The 24,909-nt window shown below is 48.3% G+C and overlaps 1 protein-coding gene across 1 annotated transcript in view; it reads right to left on the bottom strand.

Moving 5' to 3' along the window:
- Window positions 1–24,909, bottom strand: part of DKK3 (dickkopf WNT signaling pathway inhibitor 3) — a 48,091-nt gene that overhangs the window by 14,282 nt on the left and 8,900 nt on the right. The window contains exon 4 of the mRNA XM_067749888.1: window positions 23,240–23,323. Within this exon, the coding sequence (XP_067605989.1) occupies window positions 23,240–23,323 (84 nt within the window). The remainder of the gene's footprint in view (window positions 1–23,239; window positions 23,324–24,909) is intronic.

Here is a 24,909-nt window from a genome sequence, read left to right as displayed (position 1 = left end):
CAGCCTGGGGGCCCAGGCCAGGGGGCAGGAGAGAGAAGTGTGGGGCAGGAGGCCTCTGGGGGAGCCTGGGAGCTGCCAGCTCTGCCTGCAAGGGAGGGCAGGGTCTCCAAGGCTGGGCCCTGGTGCAGGTGCCCAGAGGGCTGGGAGCGGTGCTGAGAGCAGCGGCAGGCGGCCTCCCCTTCCTTCTACAGGATCTCCAAGTCAGCTTCCCCTGTTCCTCAGACTCCTTTTTTGACCTTAAGACCAGGTCAATCGCAGGAGCTGTGACACTCATGCACATTTGTCTCGAACACAGCAGGGTGCCCCCAGCCTCTCCTAGACGCTGCCCTGGAAACTCTCAGCCAAAGCTGCAAACCTCACCCAGGGCTGTGGCCTGACCCATGCTGCAGGGATAGCCCGATGGAAAAACCCAGGCCAGAGCCAGGAGCCGACGCCAACTATCATTATCCTAAAGTCCCAGCATCTGCAAAGGCCTGGGGCTCCGGGGCTGCTCCCACCAATACCTCTTCCCCAGTCACACAACCCGTGAAACAGGAAAATGTGGCCCCAGCTGGGCTCAGCACACGAGGTGTGGAGACCCATACCCCAGAGCCTGCGGTGCCCATATCACTCAGGACACGGTCCTGGAGTTCTCCTCTCCTCCTGGCCCCCAGCCCAGACCTCGGGCCCTCTGAGGAGACCGTCACACCCACAGGTCCTCAAGGACGGAGATGGGTGTTCCAGACTAAAGCCTGTCCCACAGACAGGCCACAGAGACAGCCAGCCCCACACTCACAGGACTTCCCAGCACATTCTTTTAGCCTGAGCCATGTTGCCTCTGGGGAATTTCTACCCATATTTAATTCCAAAAAAAACGTATTCACGTGTCCAATCTGTGTCTAACCAATTGAGTGTTGTCACCGCCTGGGTTAGAAGCAGTGGAGTGAGCCCTCCACCCTCTCCCCATCCACGTTTCTGAGGCTCTGAGTCTGCACGGCCCCTACCTCCCATTCCGAAGGCAGACTTTGAAGGTCTGACCTTCACCAAATACACACGGGACCCAGCTGGTGCAGAAGAAGCCTGCTGCCCAAGCCGTCAGGAGCCTAACCGTAATTGTTCTGAGAGCTGCCCCAGCAGAGGGGCCCTGGAGGAAGCGGAGGTTGGACTAATTCAATCATTGCCAGATTGGAGGAGACAGGCGGCCCTCCAGGCCCAGGGAGCATCCAGACCGCATCTGTGACGGTGGCATAATAACGAAGTGTGACAAGGGGAGAAGTGAATAAAAAACAGGTTATGTCCCCCTGTGACCTGAGAGACGGGGGCCTGAGGTTCCGGCACGGGGAGCTCTCTGCCTGCACCAGGCAGCACCTGGCACCGTGAACTGCCCCCTTGGCTGGAATTCTCACTCCCCCAGCAACCCTCAGACAACCAACCTGGCTCCTCAAGGCCCTGACACTAGATGGGGGGTGTCCTGGATGGGGCGCCAACATTCCTGCCACTGCAAAGAGATGTTCCTCACCCGTGCAAACCAATAACCTACACATCAGTGAGGTCTGAGTTCAGTTCACAAGAGGGCCAAGGATGTCCCGTGTCTGCATCTGCAGGGCTCAAGGGTCCTGGCAAATTCACCCAGGTTGTGAGTCCCGGTGAGACCTTCACCCTGAGGACACTCCATCTTGTAACTCACTGTCTTCCCACCTTCTCTGCCTACGATGACCCGAGTCCAATCTCTGCACGGCACACAGAGCCCTTCACGGTCAGTTCCCAACCTGCTTTCCAGTCCAGTTTCCTGACCTCCCCAAGACCCGATTTTGGTCACTGCTTCTAGAATGCGCTCACTTCCCCGCTCTGCCAATTCATCTTTAAGGAGCAACACAATGTGTCCTCCTCAGACACATCCCTGACCCTCCCCATTGGGCAGCGAGGGCCTGTCTCCCAGGAACCCCTGGCCCTCAGTACCCACCCCAGTGAAAGCCGGGTGAAGAGAGGAATACGTTTGGACTACAAAGACCAACAGGCATTTATAAGGCTTGCCAAGACTGACACTGGGAGAGCCAAGATTCAAACTGTGGAGGCTTCAAGTGTCTGTAATTGGTTTTTCTCTCTGAGGAGTGACCCTGTCCAGCAGCAGTCAAGGTGGCCGGTGGCTGGCTGGTCATTTGTGTCTCTAGGCAACCCAAGGCGGGACGTGCCTCAACTCCCAAAGCCCTCTGAGACCTTCACTTGAGTCACTGGCCTCGTCTCACCAGAGCACTTACAGCATCTTTGGATTGTTTTTTGAAATAGGTAGCTGGGGGGACTGAAAGGGCAGTCCCTCAACTATCCCACCCAACCTAGGAGAGCACCTAGGCTCACCTTTTTTAAAAAATTAATTTTATTTTTGGCTGCGTTGGGTCTTCGTTGCTGTGCGCGGGCTTTCTCTAGTTGCAGCGAATGGGGGCTACTCTTAGTTGCGGTGCGCAGGCTTCTCATTGCGGTGGCTTCTCTTGTTGTGGAGCACGGGCTCTAGGCGCATGGGCTTCAGTAGTTGTGGCTTGCGGGCTCTAGAGCGCAGGCTCAGTACTTGCGGCGCATGGTCTTAGTTGCTCCACAGCACGTGGGATCTTCCCAGACCAGGGATCGAATCCATGTCCCCTGCATTGGCAGGCGGATTCTCAACCACTGCGCCACCAGGGAAGCCCCAGGCTCACTTTTAATGAGTCTGATACAGTGATGCTGCGTGACTTTCAAGGCTGGGTCATGAGAGGCAACAGAGCTTCTGCTTCGCTCTTTCCCTCTTCAGATGCTTGCCCTCTGAACCAAGGCTCCACCATGCTGGGAGGAAGCCCAGGCTGTGGAGAGGCCGCAGCACCAGCTAATGTCCCAGGTGACAGCCAGAAGCGTGAGTATGAAGAGCTTCTAGATGATTCCAGCCTTAGCCACTGAGTCACCCTGGCTTCAAGTCAGAGCTCTCAGACTCTGGAGCAGATATGAACCATCTCACTGAACCGCATCCAAATTCCTAGCCCCTAATCCACGAGCGTAACAAATGATTGTTTTACACCAGGGAGACTAGGGTAACAGATCACCCAAGCACAGCACATCCCAAACTTGCCCTTTGCCTTGCCAATCTTCCCGCCTGGCACCCTGGTGATGATCTCACGGCTCAGTGGGTAATGCCGGCGTCTATACAGGGCTCGCTCCCCTGCTGTGGGCAGACAGGAAGCACGGCAGGCTGTGTCCTCAGCAGTGTCGGGCAGCTGTTTAGAGCGAGGAGGCCAACTCCATATGCCTCTGCTTGGTCACCTGCCTGGTGGCTGATTCTGTGAACTCCTTCGTCTCCACTCTGACCCTCTCTGGCCTTGGCCAGGCTATGGCCTCCTTGGTCTTCTTGGTTGCTCTCCAAGCCAGACAGGTTTGATGTCATTTTCCTTGGCTGGACGTCTCCCCTCACTGTTCAGGAGTCCAGCAGAGCTAGAATTCCCATGAATCCAAATGACTTTGCATAAAATACCAGTCCTTGTTGATGGTGAGTCTCCAAAGTAGCTGCTGACACTGCTCCCTGTGGCCCTGGTTGGTCTCTGAGGTAGAGGCCACCCCCCCCATCCCAGCCTGGACCCCGTGGTACTGGCAGGGGAGTCCACGGCAAGGGCCTTACACCTTCTCTCTTTTAACATAAACATTCTGAGCAATGAATGGCCACCGGAAGCAACATCTGGGACGTGATGGTGGGTCCTCCGGGGCTGTGCTGTGTCCCAGGAGACCAGGAGCGCCCCTGGACTCCACTGCGTCGGGGGCCTCGAAGGAGACACAGGAAGAGATGCCTTTGGGGAAGTGTGAGCAGCCCTCCCTGGAGCAGAGGACGGGGTCTCCCAGGGGGAGGGATCTGGGTGTCATGGAAGGTCTCCCAGGAGCCAACTCCCGGGCGTCAGGACAGGAGTGTCAATGGGAAGGCGCGTCTCGGTTCTTGTTTCCACCGGCTTCTTGGCACCGGTCCCCAGCACTGCTTCTGCTGTCCCCTCAGCCACCCTGGGCAAATTTCCATCACCTGCCTCTTTCTCCTTTCCTGGTTCAGGGCTGAAATTGCTGTGTGGCTCACGTCTTCATGCACATTCTGTATCCTCTCGCCTCCAGTCCTGCTGGGGCCTTGGCCACTTTCTGGGACACTTGCAACCAGAATCAGAGGTCCCGTCGGTGCTGGTACCTGCCCCAGACAAATAATGTTCAGCCATGGAGGGTGGCGAGCCGCTGCCGTGGCAGAGGTGTTCTGGGCCTTCCTGCGTCTGTGACTAGGGGAGGCCACGGCCAGTGCCAGTCACAGGCGAGGAGGATGCTCGCAGGGGGCTGCAGTGGGCGGGATCCATTCGGGGCCTGTGGGGACCAGAGATCTGTGTCCCCACCCTCACACAACTCCTCATACAGGCCCTAGTGAAATCACCTCGCTTTCAAACAAAGCAATGACCAGGATGAAACTTAAATCGCATTCACATTTACCTGCACCCAGCTAAGCCCGGTATGGTTCACACGATCGTGTGATTCCTTCATTCATTCACAGGAAAGGATAATGCAGGAGATGGAGGAGGAACAGAGTAGGTTTCAGGGGCAGGGGATGAGCGACTGCTTAGGCTTTCCAGTAAGTAAGCTAGTAGCTTCTGAGAGTGTCTCTACTGCTCAGTTACATTTTGATTCTATCTAAGACCCTCCCTCCATCACTGGGGATAGATGGAGTTTCTCCATATTTACTCACTTGGTTTCTTTTTACTCTTTTCACATGAGTTAGTGAGCTGACTCCGCCTAACCCAACCCCTTCAAATTGTTTTCCTTTGCCTTGGGAAGAAAGTCATGAATGTGTCATGTCCCAAAACACTCTTGGAGAGGGTGCCTATGTGAGATCCAGCTGCTCAGCGTAAAGCATTCTGAGGCCCGGTCCCGAGGTGCGTGTGCTGGAGAGAACGGGGGGGTGGTGAGGACTAGCTCGTCTTCCTTCTCTTGTCTATCCCAGCGGCTCGGGGCTGAGTCTGCAGGACAGCGGGTCAAGCCTTCTCCAAGGAAGAACAGACTGTGGGGGGGGGGTGTATGATCCCTCCCAAAACATCGAAAATCTCCAATGGGACGTCCTGTCTGTGTCCTCAAGCTGATCCACTAGTGAAAAAGCCCTCAGAGGGAGGCAGAATTCTGGAGACACGTCAGCAGGTGGCTCAGGTTGCCAAGCCCCAGCCAGGGCCTCGGGCCTCCCCCGAGGAAGACTCGCCTCCACCGGAGCCCTAAGCTGCAGGGGTCTGCAGACTTCCCACCTGGCCCACCTGGTGTCAAACGGCAGATCTGGGACCACCTGCACATTCCAACTCTGAGATGGACCCTGACCCTGCATTTTCAAGAGCCCCGCAAAGCCGGTGATCAGAAGTTTTTCAAACTTCAGTTTCCTGCGAACAGGTCTGCGAAGCCCTTAGGCTTCAAATACCTGAACGGAGGCTGGCGTTACTGGGGTCTGGAGGTCACGTCCCATCCACAGTGGGGGCGACCCCACCCCAGGGAATGCAACAGACAGATCCCCTTCAACAAGCTTCCCTCTGCCAGGGAGGCCACGTCTAACTCTGAACGACTAAGAGGCCCCAGTGTGGGCACTGGGCCCTGGCCTTTTTAAAAACAGGGTCTTAACATTTTTCACGCCATGGACTCCTATGACAGCTTAACAAAGCCTACAGATCCCTTCTCAGAATAATGCATTAGGTAAATAAAGGAAAACACACAAGACTACAAAGGAAAATGACTGCACTGAAATACAGTTATCAAAATATTTTCAGATACAGTGTTTTATGGGCTTCTTTATTAACACACTGAGCAGTAGAACCTACCGGCTGGTCTGACAATAACCTTAATTTCTAAGTAGTGTAAATGCTGTTTCAAGTCATCTGCGACAGTAGTGAGAGAGCACAAAAATATGCCTGACTGCGACCGGTAACGGGAACTGCTAATGATACTGTGGTTTGTTGCCTACTTTCAAGATTGAAGGAAGTACCACTTTGATTTAAAAGTTGGTGAAAATCAAAGTGCGCTTCTTTTCCATGAGTTCTGTCCAGGTTAAGAAGGTGATTCTAATGCATGTCCAAGGTTAAGGGCTACTCCTTTAGTGCCTCCCGTCTAGCATCCTCTTTAAAAGATACATCTCAAAGGATTCCTTCAAGTTCTTTAAAAAAAAAAAAAAAATGAAGAAAATGTAAAGTAACAGAAAACAGAAACAAAGTTGTTCCCCCCACGCAGAAAAAGTCACTTCCCCAGGCAACTGCTAGGCCAGTGGAAGGGAAAACAGCCTGGCATCCCCCCTGGGCCTCAAATGGGTTTCTAAAGCCCTTGGTCCCCGCCTCTTTCCTGCTGTCAGCAATTATGCTCTCCCTCCCCCCAACAATCCCCACAAAGTTCACCACAGTGAGGACTGAAAAAGGGGCTTGTGGAATTGTTAAGCCTTCCAAGTTGAACCATTTGTGCTAATGAGCTTGGAAAAAGCCGAAAAACACATGCTCTGACCTCGTTCTGCTCACAAGTGGCCTCATCTTATTTTGCTTCATCTTCCTGCGATGGCAGGGGACACAGAAAGCTACAGCTCTAAGGGGGAGGCCGTGGGCCGTGGTCTAGGGAGAGTGGTCTGGGCACACCTAGGTTTTCTGCCCCAGACACCCTGGAGCCACCCATCATCATGATGGCCCCAGCGCTGCCTGCCGAGGTGCCGGTGCCGAGGAATCCACCCCCATCACCAGGTCTGCTCCAGCCTCTCCAAGCCGAGACCCCGGCCGGCCACGGGCTATAAAAGGGACACACTACCCCTACGGTGAGCCCCCAGGTCCACTTCCTCCTCAACACTCCTTGCTGGAGTCATTTAACATCACTGGGCTGCAGTTTCCTCATCTGAAAAATGGGAATGACAAACCCAAACCAATTATGTTGCTAGGAAGATTAACAGCGACACGGGTGTCCACATATCATGGCCTGGACCAGGCCTTCAGTCACTATTAGTGACCTTCCCATCGGCCCCTTCTGTAAAGTAGCGTATGGTAGAAGAAGGCTAGGCTTTGGAGTAAGACAGACCTATTTCCAGATCCTAACTCTGCCACTTACTAGCTGTACAACCTTGGCAAGTCACTCTGTGCTTCCTCATCTTTAAAGCAGGGCTGGCACCCCCTGTTCTAGGTGGGTTTGGTTAGAGTTAAGGAAAATCACGTCTATGAAATGGTCCACAGTACCTGGCACATAGTAGATGCTCGAGGAATATTAGTTCTCTTCCCTTTCTCTCCCCCTCCAAATCCTAGCAAAGCTATCGGGGAAGGGAACAGCTCCGCCAAGGCAGGCACCGAGCATGACTTTGGTTTAGCCTTTCTGCAGGGTGTGTGTTCTCCCTGGAGAAGGTGGTCCCTGCAGACATCATGGGGAATAAACAGGACCCCAAAGCAATGGGAAAAGCAAAAGGCTACTGGGAGGGGGGTGGGAGGCTGACCGTAAGGCCTGCTTCTTGCAGGGCCTGAGAGGGATGGAGTCTGTTGGCCCCTAGCCACTTCGAGCCACCAGGGACCCACTGGCCTGGGGAGCAGGCCTCCTCAGTCTGAGAAGCAAGATGTTTTTCCACCCTGACTGCTACTCACCAGGCAGTGGGCTCTCTCTGCTTTTTGTACCTGCTTCCTCTTCTGGGAGGCCATGAATTATGAGACTATGGAAAATTCAGACTGTGGCTGTATTTTCCACATCACATCATTGAAATGTGTCAGTGGCCAAACTTCAGATACAGGTGCCTGCCACCCACTTAAAATGCTCCTCCTCGGTGGCTTAGAACGTTCCCCTTCAGGGGCACGGGTCTCATACCCGACCAGTGGTGAGAGCAGAAGACATCGGGTGAGAGATTCCACAGTTTCCTAACCCTGAGAGCCTCTCCCAGTGACTCCCAAGGGGCTCTGCCATTCTTGGGAGGGAAAGAGCCCTGTGTTTATGGCCATGCAGTGGTCCTTTTGTGATTCTGATTCTTCATTTTGAACATTTGGTGGGGGGTGTTCAATGACTCTTGGTATAAATGACAGGAATGGAACCAGGTGGTGGAAGGTTCGCAATAACTTCTTCAAAACCACCTCAAATTATGGCTGCAAACTTCCATGACTTTTTCTATCAGAAAGATATCTTTTTATGGAAAAGGCCAGTTTATATCTGGTTTCAGAGGAATAGGAACCCATTTTACCATTCAACCATCTACCATGACTTTGGGAATTTAACTTCTCTAAACTCCAGTGTCCTCATCTGTAAAATAATACCTACTTGTGGGTATTATTATTATGGTGGCGCAGTGGTTAAGAATCCACCTGCCAATGCAGGGGCTGCGGGCTCGATCACTGGTCTGGGAAGATGCCATGGAGCAACTAAGCCTGTGCTTCACGAATACTGAGCCTGCGCTCTAGAGTCCGCAAGCCACAACTGCTGAGCCCACGTGCTGCAACTACTGAAGCCCATGCGCCCTAGAGCCCACATGCCACAACTACTGAGCCCATGCACTGCAACTACTGAAGCCCGCACACTCTAGGGCCTGTGTGCCACAACTACTGAGCCCGTGTACTGCAACAAAGACCCAATGCAGCCAAAAAAAAACACGTACTTCTCTGTTTTATAAAAATTAGAAAATAAAAGATGTAAAGATACCTGGTGTACAGCCCAGCAAACAGTAGGTGCTCAATAATGTAGATGAACGAATGAAGGCAAGAAAAACACAAAGAGGACCATTTTTTCAAGCAAATAAAACTCATCTATGTATTTGTAGCTCTTTGCTGGGTCTTATCTTCAAGGCCTGCTGCTTCTGTTTATAGTCCCCAGCTTACTCCTTGGTCATACAGCTTTCATCTGTTAAATTTGTTCATTCAACTACTAAGCGCCGATCCCGTGTTGATACAGAAGTAAACAGGACAAAGCCCCTGCCTTCCCAGGGCTCACAGTCTTCTAGATACTCTCCTGGCCACCACTTCATCAACTTCGGATGGCTGCTCCCTGAGAAGCCCTGAGAAGCCCCTTCCCCAGCAGTCATCACCATCTTCTCAGCATTAGGCAGACCATCTCCCCGGTTACTAATCTTGCTAGATATCACAAAAACGGTGACACCAAGGCCCTGCTTCCCCAACAGGAAACTCCATTATCAATGGCTGCTTGAAGTGCTGTGTTATCTCAAGTTCTGAAGCTCCATCTGGGCTCATTAGGAAATAACTGCTATTGATTAGTCGTGTCTGCTATGGGCGTGGCAGTGGGGAGGATAGCAGTGTATGTGCCCCATGTTTTCAACCCTGGTCTACAGGAACTCAAAGGACCCTGTGAACCCTGCCATTTATAATTCTGTAACTCAGTGAAATCTTGCTTTACTTACCTTTGGCACAAGGCCTGTCTTCACACAACAGCTTTTTCATCCGTTTGGTCTAGCACCTTAGCCAGTATCACCTGAGAAAGTTTCTCAGTTACTGGGTTTCAAGGGACGGCAAACTTACAACAAAATAAATACATGTACTAATGTATCACCCTCATATTTGGTAAATCACTGCTCCTAGAGGCCCAGGCAATTAGCTCAGAGAAGAGAATCTATTTGTATTGAACATCTATTAAGTGCCGGACACTTTCCATACATTGCCTCTTCCTTCTGAAACACCCTTAGGGCAGTCACTAACTCCTCCCCTCATGGGGCAGGAACCAGTGCTCAGAGCAATAGGGGAAGCTGCCCAGGGAGCAGGGATCCCAACCCCTGGCACTTCAGACTCCAAATCCCACTGCTCTGTGTTCCCATAAAATGTACCCACATGTCTTGTTTATTCTTTCTCTTCCAGGGGGTGGAGGTGAAAAGTGAAACTGACAGTGGGTCTAGACAGAGCGATGAGATCTGGGCAAACGTTTAGATGACTCAATCCTCATCCATCATTTTTCCTACAGTCTGCTGGGCATAGGACCAAGAGAAGACATTCCTGCCTGACTTGGGAGACCAGCTCAGCTCACCAGGTTTGGGGCATACTGTGAATTCCCTGAGAGCATTAAATACATACCTCTGCATCCCAAACCTTCATCCTGACCCAGTTCCCTTCCACTGGCTCTGCCTATGACCCCAGAGCCCCTGTCCTCTGGCCCTCCTCCCAGGAAACCCTCCCGACCACCACAAAACCCTCTCCCTGGAGGCCTGAGCCCCCGCCAGAGCCCCCAGGAGTCTGCAGTGCCCCGAGGGAAAGTGGGAGCTCCCCGAAGCCTCAGGGATTCTTTCAGGAGACACGGTGTGGGATCTCACCAAGGAAGGTGTGGATGGGCAGGAGATTCCTAACGATCAGGAAAACCACATCTTTGGATCCTAGAAATGAATTTCCAAGGAGGCAGCCTGAGCCTGCCTACACCCAGCCGGGGACAGGGGGAAGTTTTCAGCATGTTAGCTAGAGGGGGGCATGAGTTAGTGTTTACTTACACCTCTGCTTAGTGGTGTCAGGTACCCCTCAAAGACACCCCCTGAGACGATGGCTGCCATACTGCAGAGGCTACTGGTGGGACCAGTGTTGGGAAGGCACTGCCTTGACCTAGGGCAGCAGAGCCCAGGGATTTTGGTACAGCCCTTCAGCTTACATTGGGCCCTTGGGTTCTCTAGTGCCTACAGTCACGGAAACCAAGAGGTAGCAAAACACCCCCATCTCACGCTCCACTGGTGGGAATGTACAATGGTGTAGCTGCCGTGTAAGAGTATTGGCAGTGCCTCCGAAAATTAAAAATAGAATTACAATATGATCCAGCAATTCCATTCTGGGTATATACCCCAAAGAATCGAGATCAGGGATTCAAAGAGAGATTTGTACACCCATGTTCGTCGCAGTAGGATTCACAACAGCCAAGAGATGGAAGCAACCCAAGTGTCTACTGACAGACGAATGAAAATACACACACAATGGAATACTGTTCAGCAAAAAGGAAGGAAATTCTGACACATGCTACAATATGAATGAACCTTGAGGACATTATGCTAAGTGAAATAAGCCAATCACAAGAGGACAAATACAGTATGATTCCATTCATATGAAGTATGTAGAACAGTCAGATTCATAGAGACAGAAAGTAGAAGGTTGGTTGCCAGGGGGAGGGAGGAACGGGGAGTTATCATTTAATGCGTACAGTGTCTTAGTTCTGCAAGATGAAAAGAGTTCTGGAGACCGGCTGCACAACAATGTGAATACACTTACTACTGAACCATATGCATTAAAATGGTTAGGATGGTAAATTTTATATTATTTATTTTTTACCACAATTTTTAAAATGTTCCATTAAGAACATGGGTTTTAAAGGTTTGGCAATGGATAAGACCTAAGTAATTTGTTTGTTTTTTTCTCTTAGTACTGGCTTTCCACCTAGCTCTGCTGTTTAACTTCTCTGAGCCTCAGTTACTTCATCTATAAAATGGGATCAAGAGTGTATGTGCCCTGCATGGTTGTTGTGTTTATTATGTGAAGGGAAGCTGGCCAGATCCCAAGCACAGTGCCTGGCACACAGCAGGGGCCCCATCAATGGCAGCTCTTATGTTCATCATCGTCTATTACTATTATTGTCATTATGATCATTAATTATTACTGAGTACTGGATGACATCACAGCACTGATGAGCTGGTCTGATCGGTTACCAGGATTTACCCTGAAAAGGAGAAATAGGTGGCTTTGGAGAGAGGATGGCTAATCTGATCACTTTCTGAGTCTCAGTGACCAAACAAGGGAATGTTGTGGTCCTTGATGTTATTTTAAAAATAAATTGAGGGGCTTCCCTGGTGGCTCAGTGGTTGAGAGTCCGCCTGCTGATGCAGGGGACACGGGTTTGTGCCCCAGTCTGGGAAGATGCCACATGCTGCGGAGCGGCTGGGCCCGTGAGCCATGGCCGCTGAGCCTGCGCGTCCGGAGCCTGTGCTCCACAACGGGAGAGGCCACAGCAGTGAGAGGCCTGCGTACCGCAAAAAAAATAAATAAATAAAATAAATAAAAATAAAATGATATGGACTCACAAGCTCTGTGAGTTTTTCAGAACTATGCCAAAGATCAAGGACGGGCAGAGCTGCAGATCTCACAGTCAGCCTGAAAAAGTCCCAGGCTGGTCTAGAAGGATCCCCAGGCCCTAATAGCCAGGGACAGCCACCCACCTGCACAGGGAGCTCTTCAGCCCCTGACATGCTTGGGCTACTCAGAAGCCACAGAAATAGGCTTGTCCTGCAGCGTCAGCCTAATGAGATTTCAAGTTCAATCACTGTTGTTTATTTGACCTGCCTACTGGCACCAAGCAAAAGCAGCGTGTTCCACTTCTAAGACTCCAAGTTTCCAGACTCCAAGCCCCGAAGCCAGGCTTTTTGCAGGGCACAGACGACTCCGTCTCGAGTTTCAGCAGGATTAAGCAAAATCCCGTCCCTACCAACATCTCTGCCATCCAAACCACGTCTTCCTGGCTCTGTATCCCGGGGATTGCGTGGAGCCCCCCTATACTATACCGAGGCAGGGTATGTGCCTAACTCAGCATGTATTTCCAACTCCTTGGCTGGGCTCTCGAAACCCTTCCTGATCTAATTCCTGCCTCTCCCCAGCCTCATCTGCTACTCCCCCAAGCACACCTCCACCTCTGGCATTCTAAGCTATGCAGTGTTCCTCACACATGTTCCAGTTCCACCAGCCTCCTTGACTGTAAACAAAGAATGCTTCTGCAAGGAATGCCCTTCCTCCTCACAACTGAGAATTCCTCGACACCGTTCAAAACACAGCTCAACTGCTACCTCTTCCAGGAAGCCTGCCAAAATGTGTGAAGGGTCTGAGACTTTACTTGCAAGGGGACAAGTGAGCCTTCCACAGTTTCACGGCTGCCAGCAGAGAAGTCAGACTCCTGGGTCAGAGACAAAGGGCTTCATTGCTGACCGCACAGAAGCAGCATGAGCTTCATGTCTGTGACAGTTCCCCTCACCCCCAGGTCCCAGGGGGCAACATGGAGGGGCCCAGGTGGATCCAGTGCGTGCAGTGGGTGTGCATCACAGCTGACCAATGTCAAGCTTAGAGCACCCAAATCTCATATAATGGACTGCAAGCAAACCTTCCCTCTGCCAAGGAGGGAGAGCTGGCTCTGTCTTCCAAGGCTGCTTGCTGTACAAGCATCCTGGAAAAGACAATCTGAAACCAAAGGGCAATTAGCGCCTCTGCTTATAAAATGTGCAGAAACTCCAGAAACCAGGAAGGATTGTTTCCTGACAGAATCTTCCCTGGCTACCGCATCTAGCTCTCACACAGTGCTCCCACCATGCTCTGTCCACCACTGCCTTAGGAAACACGTATGAATCCATGTTGTAATGACCCGTTTACTTTGCTGTTCCACCGCTAGCCTGGGTCCTCTCTACTGTTAGGGACCATCTTTTACATTTATCTGCCAGACACACATTAAGTGCTCAATGAATGTGCAAATAAATGGATGAGTTGAATAATTAACACAGGGAATTTTGACAGCCATGGTTTGGGGGTAATCAAATAATGATAACAACAAAGAGCTGACATTTACTGACTGCTTATTCTCGCGTTCTAGGCGCTGTCTGGTATGTTTTTACCTGGATTATTTTATTTTATCCTATATGGAAGGTACTCTGATGAATCCACTTTACATGTGGGGAAACTAAGGCTCAGAGCAGTTAAGGGATTTCACCAGTCACACAGCTACTAGCAGTAGAGTTGCACTCTGAGCCAGCTCTCCTTGGGCCCAAGACTTACCCATCCCACTAAAGAGCTTCTCCTCTCAGAGGGCATCTAAGCTTTGGGGTGTTTGTGAAAGTGGCCAAAGAAGGAAGGAGGGAGTGCCTGCCTTTTTGTGTTTACAGGGGTGGCAGCAGTAGCCTGCATGTCACCATCACCTACTCCCTGGTGTGACTTGCAGCCCCTCAGCCATCACGGTGGACACGGAACGCACAGATAGTTCCTGCTGGAACCTCACACCTTCCTAATCTGTCCCACACTGGGCCAGATGGTATTTGGCCTTGGGAACAGCCTGGAATGCGAAACTGACCCTTCTCCCTAAAGAAGAGAGGAAGTGATGAGATAAATTTGTGGACCACTCTCTTGTTTGCTACAACTTACAATTCTCAAACAGCCATTCCCCTTGACCTTACTAATAATCAAAGAAATAGAAACAAAAAGAAAATACAGGTGGTCACCCAGTATAACACTCACTGTAGGTGAGGGAGGGTTGGTGAAATTATCTCAGAAATTGCTGCTAGAAGCAAAAATAGTACAACCTTTGGAAGGAAAACTGGGCAACATCTTTCAAAATCTTAGATAGGCACACCCTTTTTTTTTTTTTTTTTTTTTTTTTTTGCAGTACGCGGGCCTCTCACTGTTGCGGCCTCTCCCGTTGCGGAGCACAGGCTCCAGACGCGCAGGCTCAGCGGCCATGGCTCACGGGCCCAGCCGCTCAGCGGCATGTGGGATCTTCCCGGACCGGGGCACAAACCCGTGTCCCCTGCATCGGCAGGCGGACTCTCAACCACTGCGCCACCAGGGAAGCCCCCAGGCACACCCTTTGACACAGCAATTTAATTTCCAGGTTTTACACAAAGAAACACTGGCAATATTGTTCAAAAAGATAGATAGATGTCTATAGCAAAACTGTAAATAGTTCAAACGCTCTTCTTAAAACACTCAAAACATACAGAGTTCTACAAAGGAAAAGTCTCTGTAAAGTTCAATTCTTCCAGAGATATCTACTAGTAATGATTTTGTGTACATTTTGCCAAGCTTTTTAATGCATACTGTTTTTTTCTAAAAATGAGATATTTTATAAGCTATATATATAAAGTATATCTTAAATACATAGTAGATATACTGCTTTGCAACTGCTTTTTATGCACTTAACATTTTATTGAAGACATCCTTTTATACCAGCTTATACGAAACCTGTATGAAACTGGTTTATCAACTTCACAGTATTTTGATTTTGCATGTGGAATCACGAATTCCTTCTTGAAGGAGATTTAGGTTGAGGAGAGTACAATTTAATATAGCCAGGTTATAGCTCAAAAAAAAAAACACCTCCTACTCCTTAAAAACTGCTCACCCACAACAACTTTATTTGGGGATTGCTTTTCCACTTCTCAGAATGATCCAGAGCTCTTCAATTTTTCCTATAATGTTTTCCTACTGGATTAAGGCATGAGGGCCTTATACCTGGCCAGAAATTACAAAACCAATGCAAAATATAAATCTAGAAACACAAATGGACCCAAGTGTCTGGTTGTAGGACTGTGGAACTGTACATTCACACGAGACTCTGCCAATCACTCTTAGAACCACAAGTATGTTGTTTTCTATAGAAACCAAGATACGTCCTGCCAACCCGGCCCCATCCTGGAACTTGTCAGCACCTGACCATCACCTATGCTTCTTATCATTCATTAGGCCCATCCTTCCTTCTATTTGTATCCCCAACACCCAAACCAGACACTTATGACTCGTGAGGACAAGAAGTGCAGGGTGAGTCAGGCTTGAGGCAGGGAACACGGAGTTTCTAGCAAAATGCATTACTCAAGAGGGCGAGGCAGAGCTCTAGAGAACTTAGCCCAAGGCCACAAACATCAGTGGGAAGAGGCCCGTGGAGTCCTGAAACACAGCCTCAGCTTCCAGGGAAATTCCACTCCTTTTTTGCAGTAGGTTGATGGGAACCAGGGGAGAAGCCAGTTAGAACCCAGTGTTAATTACCTGTCAATAATAATGAGCCTTATGCAAAGAGCTTTCATAAACCTTGCCTTACAAGACTCTCCCCCAATTCTGTGAACCGGGGATTAGCTTCACTGGATAAAGAAAGAAACTGAATCACAGAGAGCTTGTGAGGGTCAGGACAGCTTTGAACCCAGGTGGGCCTCACATCTTGTTCAGACCTCATTCTGCCCCCAGACTGACCGACAGGGAAGGTCTGCATTTTCTGGGACTTGGCCACACACCCCTGCCCGCTACCACACCCCCAGCAGGACTCTCCAGGAGGCTGGGCCTTTGGGAACTGACTGACGTTCTCTAAGGAACCCACGCCGTCCGCCAATGCACTTCTGTTAAACTAAACCCCAGTGACTCCTCGGCATGGTGCCCTCTGCAAGTCCATGAAATTGACAAGGGTGACTCCAGCCTCGGAAATCAGGGCAGAGGGAGCAGGCAAAGCTGACACCCCACGTGCATTTACTCTGTGAGGAATGAACAAGCTGGGGACAAGGAGAACCCGAGGACCAACAGGGGAAGAGGCCATTCAACACGCTTTCTCTGCCCACTCTCTTACTGGGTCTCTCTGGGCTTTGAAGTAACAGGATGCTTGCTGTTCAGTGCAAAACAAACAAATCTTGGAGAAGTTCAGCCACAGCTCACCATCCCTCTTCCCCCAGACTTGAACACAAATAACACTAAGCACCCTCGCAGGAGAGGAGACACTGAGTTCACCCTGGTGGAGAATTCCACTGTCATCGTCCACAGTCCGCTGTCTGCCCTGACCATTCTCTTGGACAAGGAAGTCGCGGGGTTACTCAAATCACGACTATCTGGGCGATGTGGGTAGTGAAATGTGTCTACCTAGGCCCTCAGAAGTCTCCGGCAATATCTTGGAGTTGGTTGTATGTGATTGAACCTGTAGGTTCCAATAAGGTATGTTCGGCTGGAGAAACAAACAGACCTGCTCTTTCATATCATATTCTAATGTAAAAACAGAAAAGGCAACAAATGCACAACGTGCTAAGCTCTGTCGCTCTGAGCTGTATTTTAATGAGAGGACGCGTCCCTTCAAAATGGTGCCTTGGCTAATTGGGCCAGATCCTTCGTATTTGCGGACATGGTTATAAACAAAAGCCTTGCATGTGTGCATAACGGCCTGTCTGCTCTCTAGCTTCCAACAAGCCACTTTCCTCCTAACCCCTTGCGCGAAAGCAGCACAGCACCGGTCAGCCCACCCAGTGGCCCATGAAGGGGAGAGGCGGAGGGCTCCACACAAAAGCCTCACAGAAAGACGTCAGACCGCATCACCATCGCCGGTGCGCTCAGGTGAAATAAGACATCATGTCCTTTTCCCCTTTCTCATGTGAGAGCAAAAACAGACCCACGCCTTGCACGTACTGTGTTAGGTTTTCTAGACGGGCCTATAGTGTTACCGTCTGTGACTTTCCGTGGGCCTCCTTGGGTTACCATACATATGAATACACACCCCAGCATGTGAAGAAAGGAAAATATGGGGGTGCTTGGTGAATATTTTTAATTGAATTCATCTGGGAGTTTTAAATCCTGAAAATTTAGCTCCTGTTTATAGTAGCTTAAGGTTGGAACAGCATGCGATTTTTGTCCTTTTGAGTGGCAAGCCTCCCTTTTCCACTTAAGAGAATGTCTCATTGGCACATAACGCATTTTCCAGAGCCAACTGTAACAATCATTAAATTGCCAAACTGGAATGGGACAGTGGTGATGACGTTCGGTTGTTCTCATGCCTTTGAAGGCAATCGAGTCTTTACGGCTTCCCACTCAGAAAAAGGAGCTCCACGTCTCTTTACGCTTGAGTCCCAGCTCAGTTGCGTTGGGACAATGGTAACCCAGGAACCAAAGAGGATTCGAATGGAAGGATTCTGTGGGCATCTGAGACCAGACCTTGCTTCTCTGACTGCTGGCAAGGCGTTTGACAACAAGCAAGGCTCTGGAGTGAGGTAACACACCACCGTTCCTGCCACATGACCTCCCTTTCACAAGTGCCTTGCAAAGTCTCCAGGCTGTTCTCTAAAGACCCATGGGATTCACCAGGCACTGGCTGGTCAAGCATCAGATGCCCCAGGTCACCCTTCTAGCCAATCAAATTGGAGCTCATTCTCATAGAGAAACTTGCTGAGTTAAATTCCAAGGGCCTGAGCAGGAATCTGGAAAAACTCAGTGAGGCTCTACCTTCTGGATTTCTCGGATATGTCTCTCCCTGTCACTCTCCTGCATTCTCAGGACCATCGTACACAGGGGTTCATGATCAACGTATGAACCTACATCTGCAGGCATGGGGATTCTGGGCCTCCCAGCTGAGCCTGGAACATGGACACACAGGCCGTGCAGACTCAGGAAAACTGCCACAAACTCAGAGGCTGCAGCACACAAGTGCAGGCAGCTGCTCCCTGAGCCGCGCACGCTCTTGGCATCTTTGAGGTGTGGTCTCTCAGTCACCCGCCACTCTCAGAGCCTTGGTTCTCCCCGTCACAGGGCTCAAAGCCTGACACAGCTGCCTCACTCGGAGGGCAGAGCGGGGAGCATGGGATGTGCACCTGGGCCTCCAGCAGGTACAGAGGTGCTCATAGCAGTGCTGTTGCCCTCTGGGCTCTGGGAAGCTCTCCAGAGCAAAACTATACTATCATGCAATCATATACCTTTTTTTTCTTGAACACAAAAGCTTTCTTTTTGTAGTCCACAGCCCTGAGAGTTGTGTTTCCCCTGCCCTTTCACAGAGACTTAAATCTGGAACATTCTAAAGCTTTTTCCCTCTTGGTACCATCTGTCTGTCCGGGTTTTTTTCTATTTTTCTGTTTTTTTTCTTCTCTCTCTCCCCACCTTCAAAAGCTGGTCTCTCCTCCCTCCTGACCTTAGTCAATCCTGTCTTTGTTTCACAGGCTTCTGTACTTTCAGAGTCGGGAGAGATGGTGAAAATCATTGCCTTATTTAAAGATGAGGGAAATGAGGTGACCTAGTTTATATGTGACAAACTCATGCTTCCAGCCTCTGCCACTAAGTCTCTCTTCATTTCACCAAATGGCTTGCCCTCCATCAGCTCCCAGGTCCCTTGAATGGGGTGTCTCACCACCACACAAAGCTGACTGGACTCCCCCAGCCTGCAGTAAATGTCTGAGCACTGTGCCAAAACAAGCAAAAAGAACCCATCCAGTCAGCAGAGGGAAGGAAATAATAAAAACCAGAGAGGAAATAAATAAAATAGAGATTAAAAAAACAATATAAAAAAAATCAATAAAACCAAGAGCTGGTTCTTTGAAAGGGTAAACAAAATCGACAAACCTCTGGCCAAGCTCACTAAGAAGAAAAAAGAGAGGACCCAAATAAAATAAGAAATGAAAGAGGAGACATAACAACCAATGCCACAGAAATACAAAAAGCCATAAGAGAATACTATGAACAGTTATATGCCAACAAATTCGACAATCTAGAAGCAATGGACAAGTTTCTAGAAGCATACAGCCCACCAAAATTGAATCAAGAAATAGATAATTTGAATAGACCAATCACTAGAGATGAAATAGAATCTGTAATTTAAAAACTTCCTACAAACAAAAGTCCCAGACCAGATGGCTTCACAGGTGAATTCTACCAAATATACAGAAAAGAATTTCTACCAATCTTTCTCAAACTCTTTCAAAAAACTGAAGAGGACGGAACACTCCCAAAGACATTCTATGAAGCCACCATCACCCTGATACCAAAACCAGACAAAGACGCCACCAAAAAAGAAAATCACAGGCCAATATCTTTTTTTTTTTTTTTGCAGTATGCGGGCCTCTCACCGTTGTGGCCTCTCCCATTGCGGAGCACAGGCTCCGAACGCACAGGCTCCAGATGCGCAGGCTCAGCGGCCATGGCTCACGGGCCCAGCCGCTCCGCAGCATGTGGGATCCTCCCGGACCCAGGCACGAACCCGTGTCCCCTGCATCGGCAGGCGGACTCTCAACCACTGTGCCACCAGGGAAGCCCGGGGCCAATATCTTTGATGAATATAGATGCAAAAATTCTCAACAAAATATTAGCAAACCGAATCAAACAACACATTAAAAAGATCATAGACCGTGACCATGTGGATTCATCCTAAGCTCACAAGGATGGTTCAACATACACAAATCAGCACCACATAAACAAAAGAAAAGACAAAACCGCATGATCATCTCAATAGATGCAGAAAAGGCATTTGACAAAATTCAATGTCCATTCATAATAAAAACTCTTACTAAAGTGGGCATAGAGGGAACATATCTCAACATTATAAACGCTATTCATGACAAACCCACAGCCAATATAATACTTAACGGTGAAAAGCTGAAAGCCTTCCTGCTAAAATCTGGAACAAGACAAGGATGCCCACTCTTACCTCTTCTATTCAACATAGTATTGGAAGTTCTAGCCGGCCATAGCAATCAGATGAGAAAAAGAAATAAAAGATATCCAAATTGGAAGGGAAGAGGTAAAACTGTCATTTTATGCAGATCACGATTCTATGTATTGAAAACCCTAAAGACTCCACACAAAAACTACTAGAACTGATAAACGAATTCAGCGAGATAGCAGGATACAAGATTAACATACAGAAATCGGTTGCATTTCTTTACACTAAAAATGAAATACCAGAAAGAGAAAGTAAAAAAAAAAGACCCTTTTAAAATTGCATCAAAAAAATAAATTACTTAGGAATAAACCTGACCAAGGAGGTGAAAGACTTACATGCTGAGAACTATAAAACACTGATAAAGGAAATTAAAGATGGTTCAAAGAAATGGAAAGCTATCCCATGCTCTCGGATTGGAAGAATTAATATTGTTAAAATGGCCATACTACCCAAAGCAATCTACAGATTGAATGCAATCCCTATCAAATTACCCATGACATTTTTCACAGAACTAGAACAAATAATCCTAAAATTTATATGGAACCATAAAAGATCCAGAATTGCCAAAGCAATCCTGAGGAAAAAGAACAAAGCTGGAGGCATAACCCTCTCAGACTTCAGACAATACTACAAAGTTACACTAATCAAAACAGCATGGTATTGGCACAAAAACAGACATATGGATCAATGGAATGGAATAGAGAGCCCAGAAATAAACCCATACACCTATGGTCAATTAATCTTCAACAAAGGAGGCAAGAATATACAATGGAGAAAAGACAGTCTCTTCAGCAAGTGGTGTTGGGAAAGTTGGAGAGCCTCATGTAAATCAATGAAGTTAGAACACACCCTCTCACCATACACAAAAATAAACTCGAAATGGCTTAAAGACTTAAATATAAGACATGACACCATAAAACTCCTAGAAGAGAACATAGGCAAAACATTCTCTGACATAAATCATACCAATGTTTTCTTAGGTCAGTCTCCCAAGGAAATAGAAATAAAAGCAAAAATAAACAAATGGGACCTAATCAAACTCATAAGCTTTTGCACAGCAAAGGAAACCATACACAAAATGAAAAGACAACCTACAGACTGGGAGAAAATATCTGCAAAAGATTCAACCAACAAGGGCTTAATTTCCAAAATATACAAACAGCTCATATAACTCAATAACAAAAAAACAAACAACCCAATTTAAAAATGCGCAGAAGACCTAAATAGAAGACCTATGTCTCCAAAGAAGACATACAGATGGCCAAGAGGTACATGAAAAGATGCTCAGCATTGCTAATTATTAGAGAAATGCAAATCAAAACTACAATGAGGTACCACGTCACATCAGTCAGGATGGCCATCATTAAAAAGTCTACAAATAACAAATGCTGGAGAGGGTGTGGAGAAAAGGGGAACTTCTTACACTGTTGGTGGGACTGTAAATTGGTACAGCCACTATGGAGAACAGTATAGAGGTTCCTTAAAAAACTAAAAATAGAACTACCATATGACCCAGCAATCCCACTCCTGGGCATATATCTGGAGAAAACTATAATTCGAAAAGATGCATGCACCTCAGTGTTCATAGCAACATTATTTACAATAACCAAGACATAGAAGCAACCTAAATGTCCACTGACAGATAAATGGATAAAGAAGGTGTGGTACATATACATAATGGAATACTACTCAGCCATAAAAAAGAATTAAATAATGCCATTTGCAGCAACATAGATGCAACTAGAGATTATCACACTAAGTGATAAACAGAAAGAGAAAGACAAATACTATATAATATCACTTACACGTGGAATCTAAAACATGACACAAACGAACCTATTTACGAAACACACTCACAGACACAGAAAGCGAACTTATGGTTACCAAGGGGGAAAAGGGTTGGGAGAGGAATAAATTAGGAGTTTGGGGTTAGCAGATACAAACTAATATATATAAAATAGATAAACAACAAGGTCCCACTATATAGCACAGGGAACTACATTCAATATCCTGTAATAAACCATAATGAAAAGAATACGAAAAAGAATATATATATGCATACGTATAACTGAATCACGTTGCTGTACAACAGAAACTAACACAACATTGCAAATCAACTATACTTCAATAAAAATAAATGGGTAAATAAATATTAAAAAAAAAAAGGACCCATCGACTACCAACCACAGCAACACCACCTAACAATGATGGGTACACTGCTTCTTTTCCTGTGCTAAGGCCACAAGGGGTGAGGGAATATCCTGGATCCCCTCAGAAGGCTGGGGATGCGTTCTGCACCTCAGAGAAGAACGTGCAGTGGGAAGTTTGCATAACGTGCCTGGGCACAGAGAGGCTGGCCCTCGCAGGCCCCATAGAGCAGGCACCATGTCACACGGCAGTTGCCTTGTCCTCTCCTCACCAGGCCTCTGCATCTGAAACCAGCCACCTCTTTGCGAAGATAAGGTACAGCTGAGTCACCTCCCGTCTGGGAGTCTGGACACCGGTGACTCGGCCTGGGTCATCCCCCAACCTACGCCAGGCTTTTCTTCTGTGAAATGATGTCTCTCTCCATGTTCAGAATCTATAATTCTCTAAAAAGCAGCCCACCTTTGGACTGAGCAGCAGGCCACTGAGTAGCGGGTGCAATCACAAGGGGCCCAGCGAGAAGCCTGGAGCAGGGGGACACCTTTCCAATGGGCCACTGGGTTCCACTTAAGGTTTTCTTGCTCTCAAACTGCCAGACCGGGGCTGGGATCATAAATGACGTGGGTCATGCCAGAGGTTTTAGGGTATTTTCAGGTCGGATGCACCAGGTCTTGTTCCTAGGGACCCTGACCAATGCACCCGATACTTCAGTGTTCCCCTTCCAAGGCTGAGCCTCAGCCATGCAAATGACAACCGAATTGAACGTGTCCTGCCATTTCTGAGGCAAAGTGCATATGGAGGCAGAGCCTGTTACCAGACTGCGGCTGTCTGGCCAGAAATGTAGGCATTGGGGAATCTTGGCAGAAACGAAAACAGGAGAGGTGCAGGGGAGCCAGCTCCCTCCTGCAGCCACTCTGAAGTCTGGGCCAGCTCTGGCAGGCTCAGCAAAGGAGTGTGTGCCTCGGGTGTGAGCACGGGGAAGATGACCACTCACGTGGCTCCTTTTGCCTTCTTCGTCGCCCAATGACGTAATGACCGTCTCTGAAAAGACCATCTGTCCAGTCTGGTTGTTGGTGATCTATAGGAGAACAAGTACAGTGAATGTGAAATAGGAGGAATTCTGGACAAATCCCACAGGTTGTTTTTTTGTTTTACTGTTTTCTATTTTCTGAAGCAGAAGCACCTGTCAAAGTAGACAGAATGCCCACTCCCTCCCCTCTTCTTAAATGCATTTTTTTTTATATTTATTTTTTAAATTTTCTTTATTTTTTTGGCTGCCTCGGGTCTTAGTTGCAGCATGTGGGATCTTTCGTTACGGCACGCGGGCTTCTCTCTATTTGTGGCGTGTGGGTTTTCTCTCTAGTTGTGGCACGCGTGGGCTCTGTAGTTTGCAGCACGCAGGCTTAGTTGCCCAGCAGCATGTGGGATCTTAGCTCCCCCATCAGGGATTGAACCTGCGTCCCCTGCATTGGAAGGCAGATTCTTTACCACGGGACCACCAGGGGAGTCCTGTCCCCCTTTCTTTCTGAGCTCCACCAGCAGCGTCAGACGGTGCAGCGATAAGAGATGCAACAGAGCCTACAGCATGGGGCCGAGGAGGTCTATGTAAAGCACACAGCCCGTCACCTCGCAAATATTCAGCGCTAGCTATTTTTATCATTCCTGGGGCTCATTTACTTGAAACTCAGTGTCAGCTTTCTTTTCAACTACAGGTCTGGGTATTGAAAGAAGCAGGTTTTAGCTATAGCTGCCCCACTTCCTGATTCTGGGGAACTGTTTTGTTTCATCAAAAAAGTGCTTAAGTACTATGGGAGGCCTGGCCCTGTATTCCTCTATCCGTTGCCTGCCTTCTGTAAACAGGAACAGGCACCTCAAAGCTGAGCCTTAGAAACCTGACGTGGAACCCAGGCTATTCCCACCCGATCCAAGGCCACGTCAAACCTCTGTGTTGGTGATAAAGACAGAAAGACACCCAGGAGCTAGGAGACCTGTGTTCTTTGAGCCCTGCCTCAGACACCAATGACCATCTAGTATGTAACCTGGAACAAATCATTTCTATTCTCTGATTCACAGTTTTCTCATTTCTAGGTCATCTTTAAAGTTCCTGCCAGCTCTAATGTCACAGGCGTCTGCAGCCAAAACAAAGTGGAAACTCTTAGGCTAATGTGCAATAGTGGATCAAATTCTAGTTCTAATTCCAGTTCTGAGGAGATAAGGATCATGTCTTCATCAACATACTTTATTTTTATCTAAATAATTCCTCTCTCTGGCAAAGAGATGATGTCTTCTTCCTTTATGCCAGATTTTTACAGGATTAACCAATGTTATATTTTTTTTAATTGTACAGTCCTATATGTATAGGTTGCAGGACTTCTCAGAGCCTTTATTATAGTAAGGTGCATTTTTGTATCTCTAGGAAGAGAAATATGTACAATGTTTTCCAAACATGTTTCACCCCTGAGCCCTTCTTTTATAAAGCATCACACAGGACAGGAGCTCCATGGAACCCGCTCGAGAACTACTACACAGTGCGGATACCGTAACTTTACTGTAAGAACAACAACAACAAGAATTTGCTGCTGGATAGCACTTCATAGTTTACAATGACCTCACATACTTTAAGTTATTGGACCCCCATAATACCGTAATGTAGATGTTGATATC

Source organism: Pseudorca crassidens, chromosome 9 (assembly GCF_039906515.1).
Source record: "Pseudorca crassidens isolate mPseCra1 chromosome 9, mPseCra1.hap1, whole genome shotgun sequence".
NCBI lineage: Eukaryota > Metazoa > Chordata > Mammalia > Artiodactyla > Delphinidae > Pseudorca > Pseudorca crassidens.
This window is presented reverse-complemented; position numbering and strand designations above follow the sequence as displayed.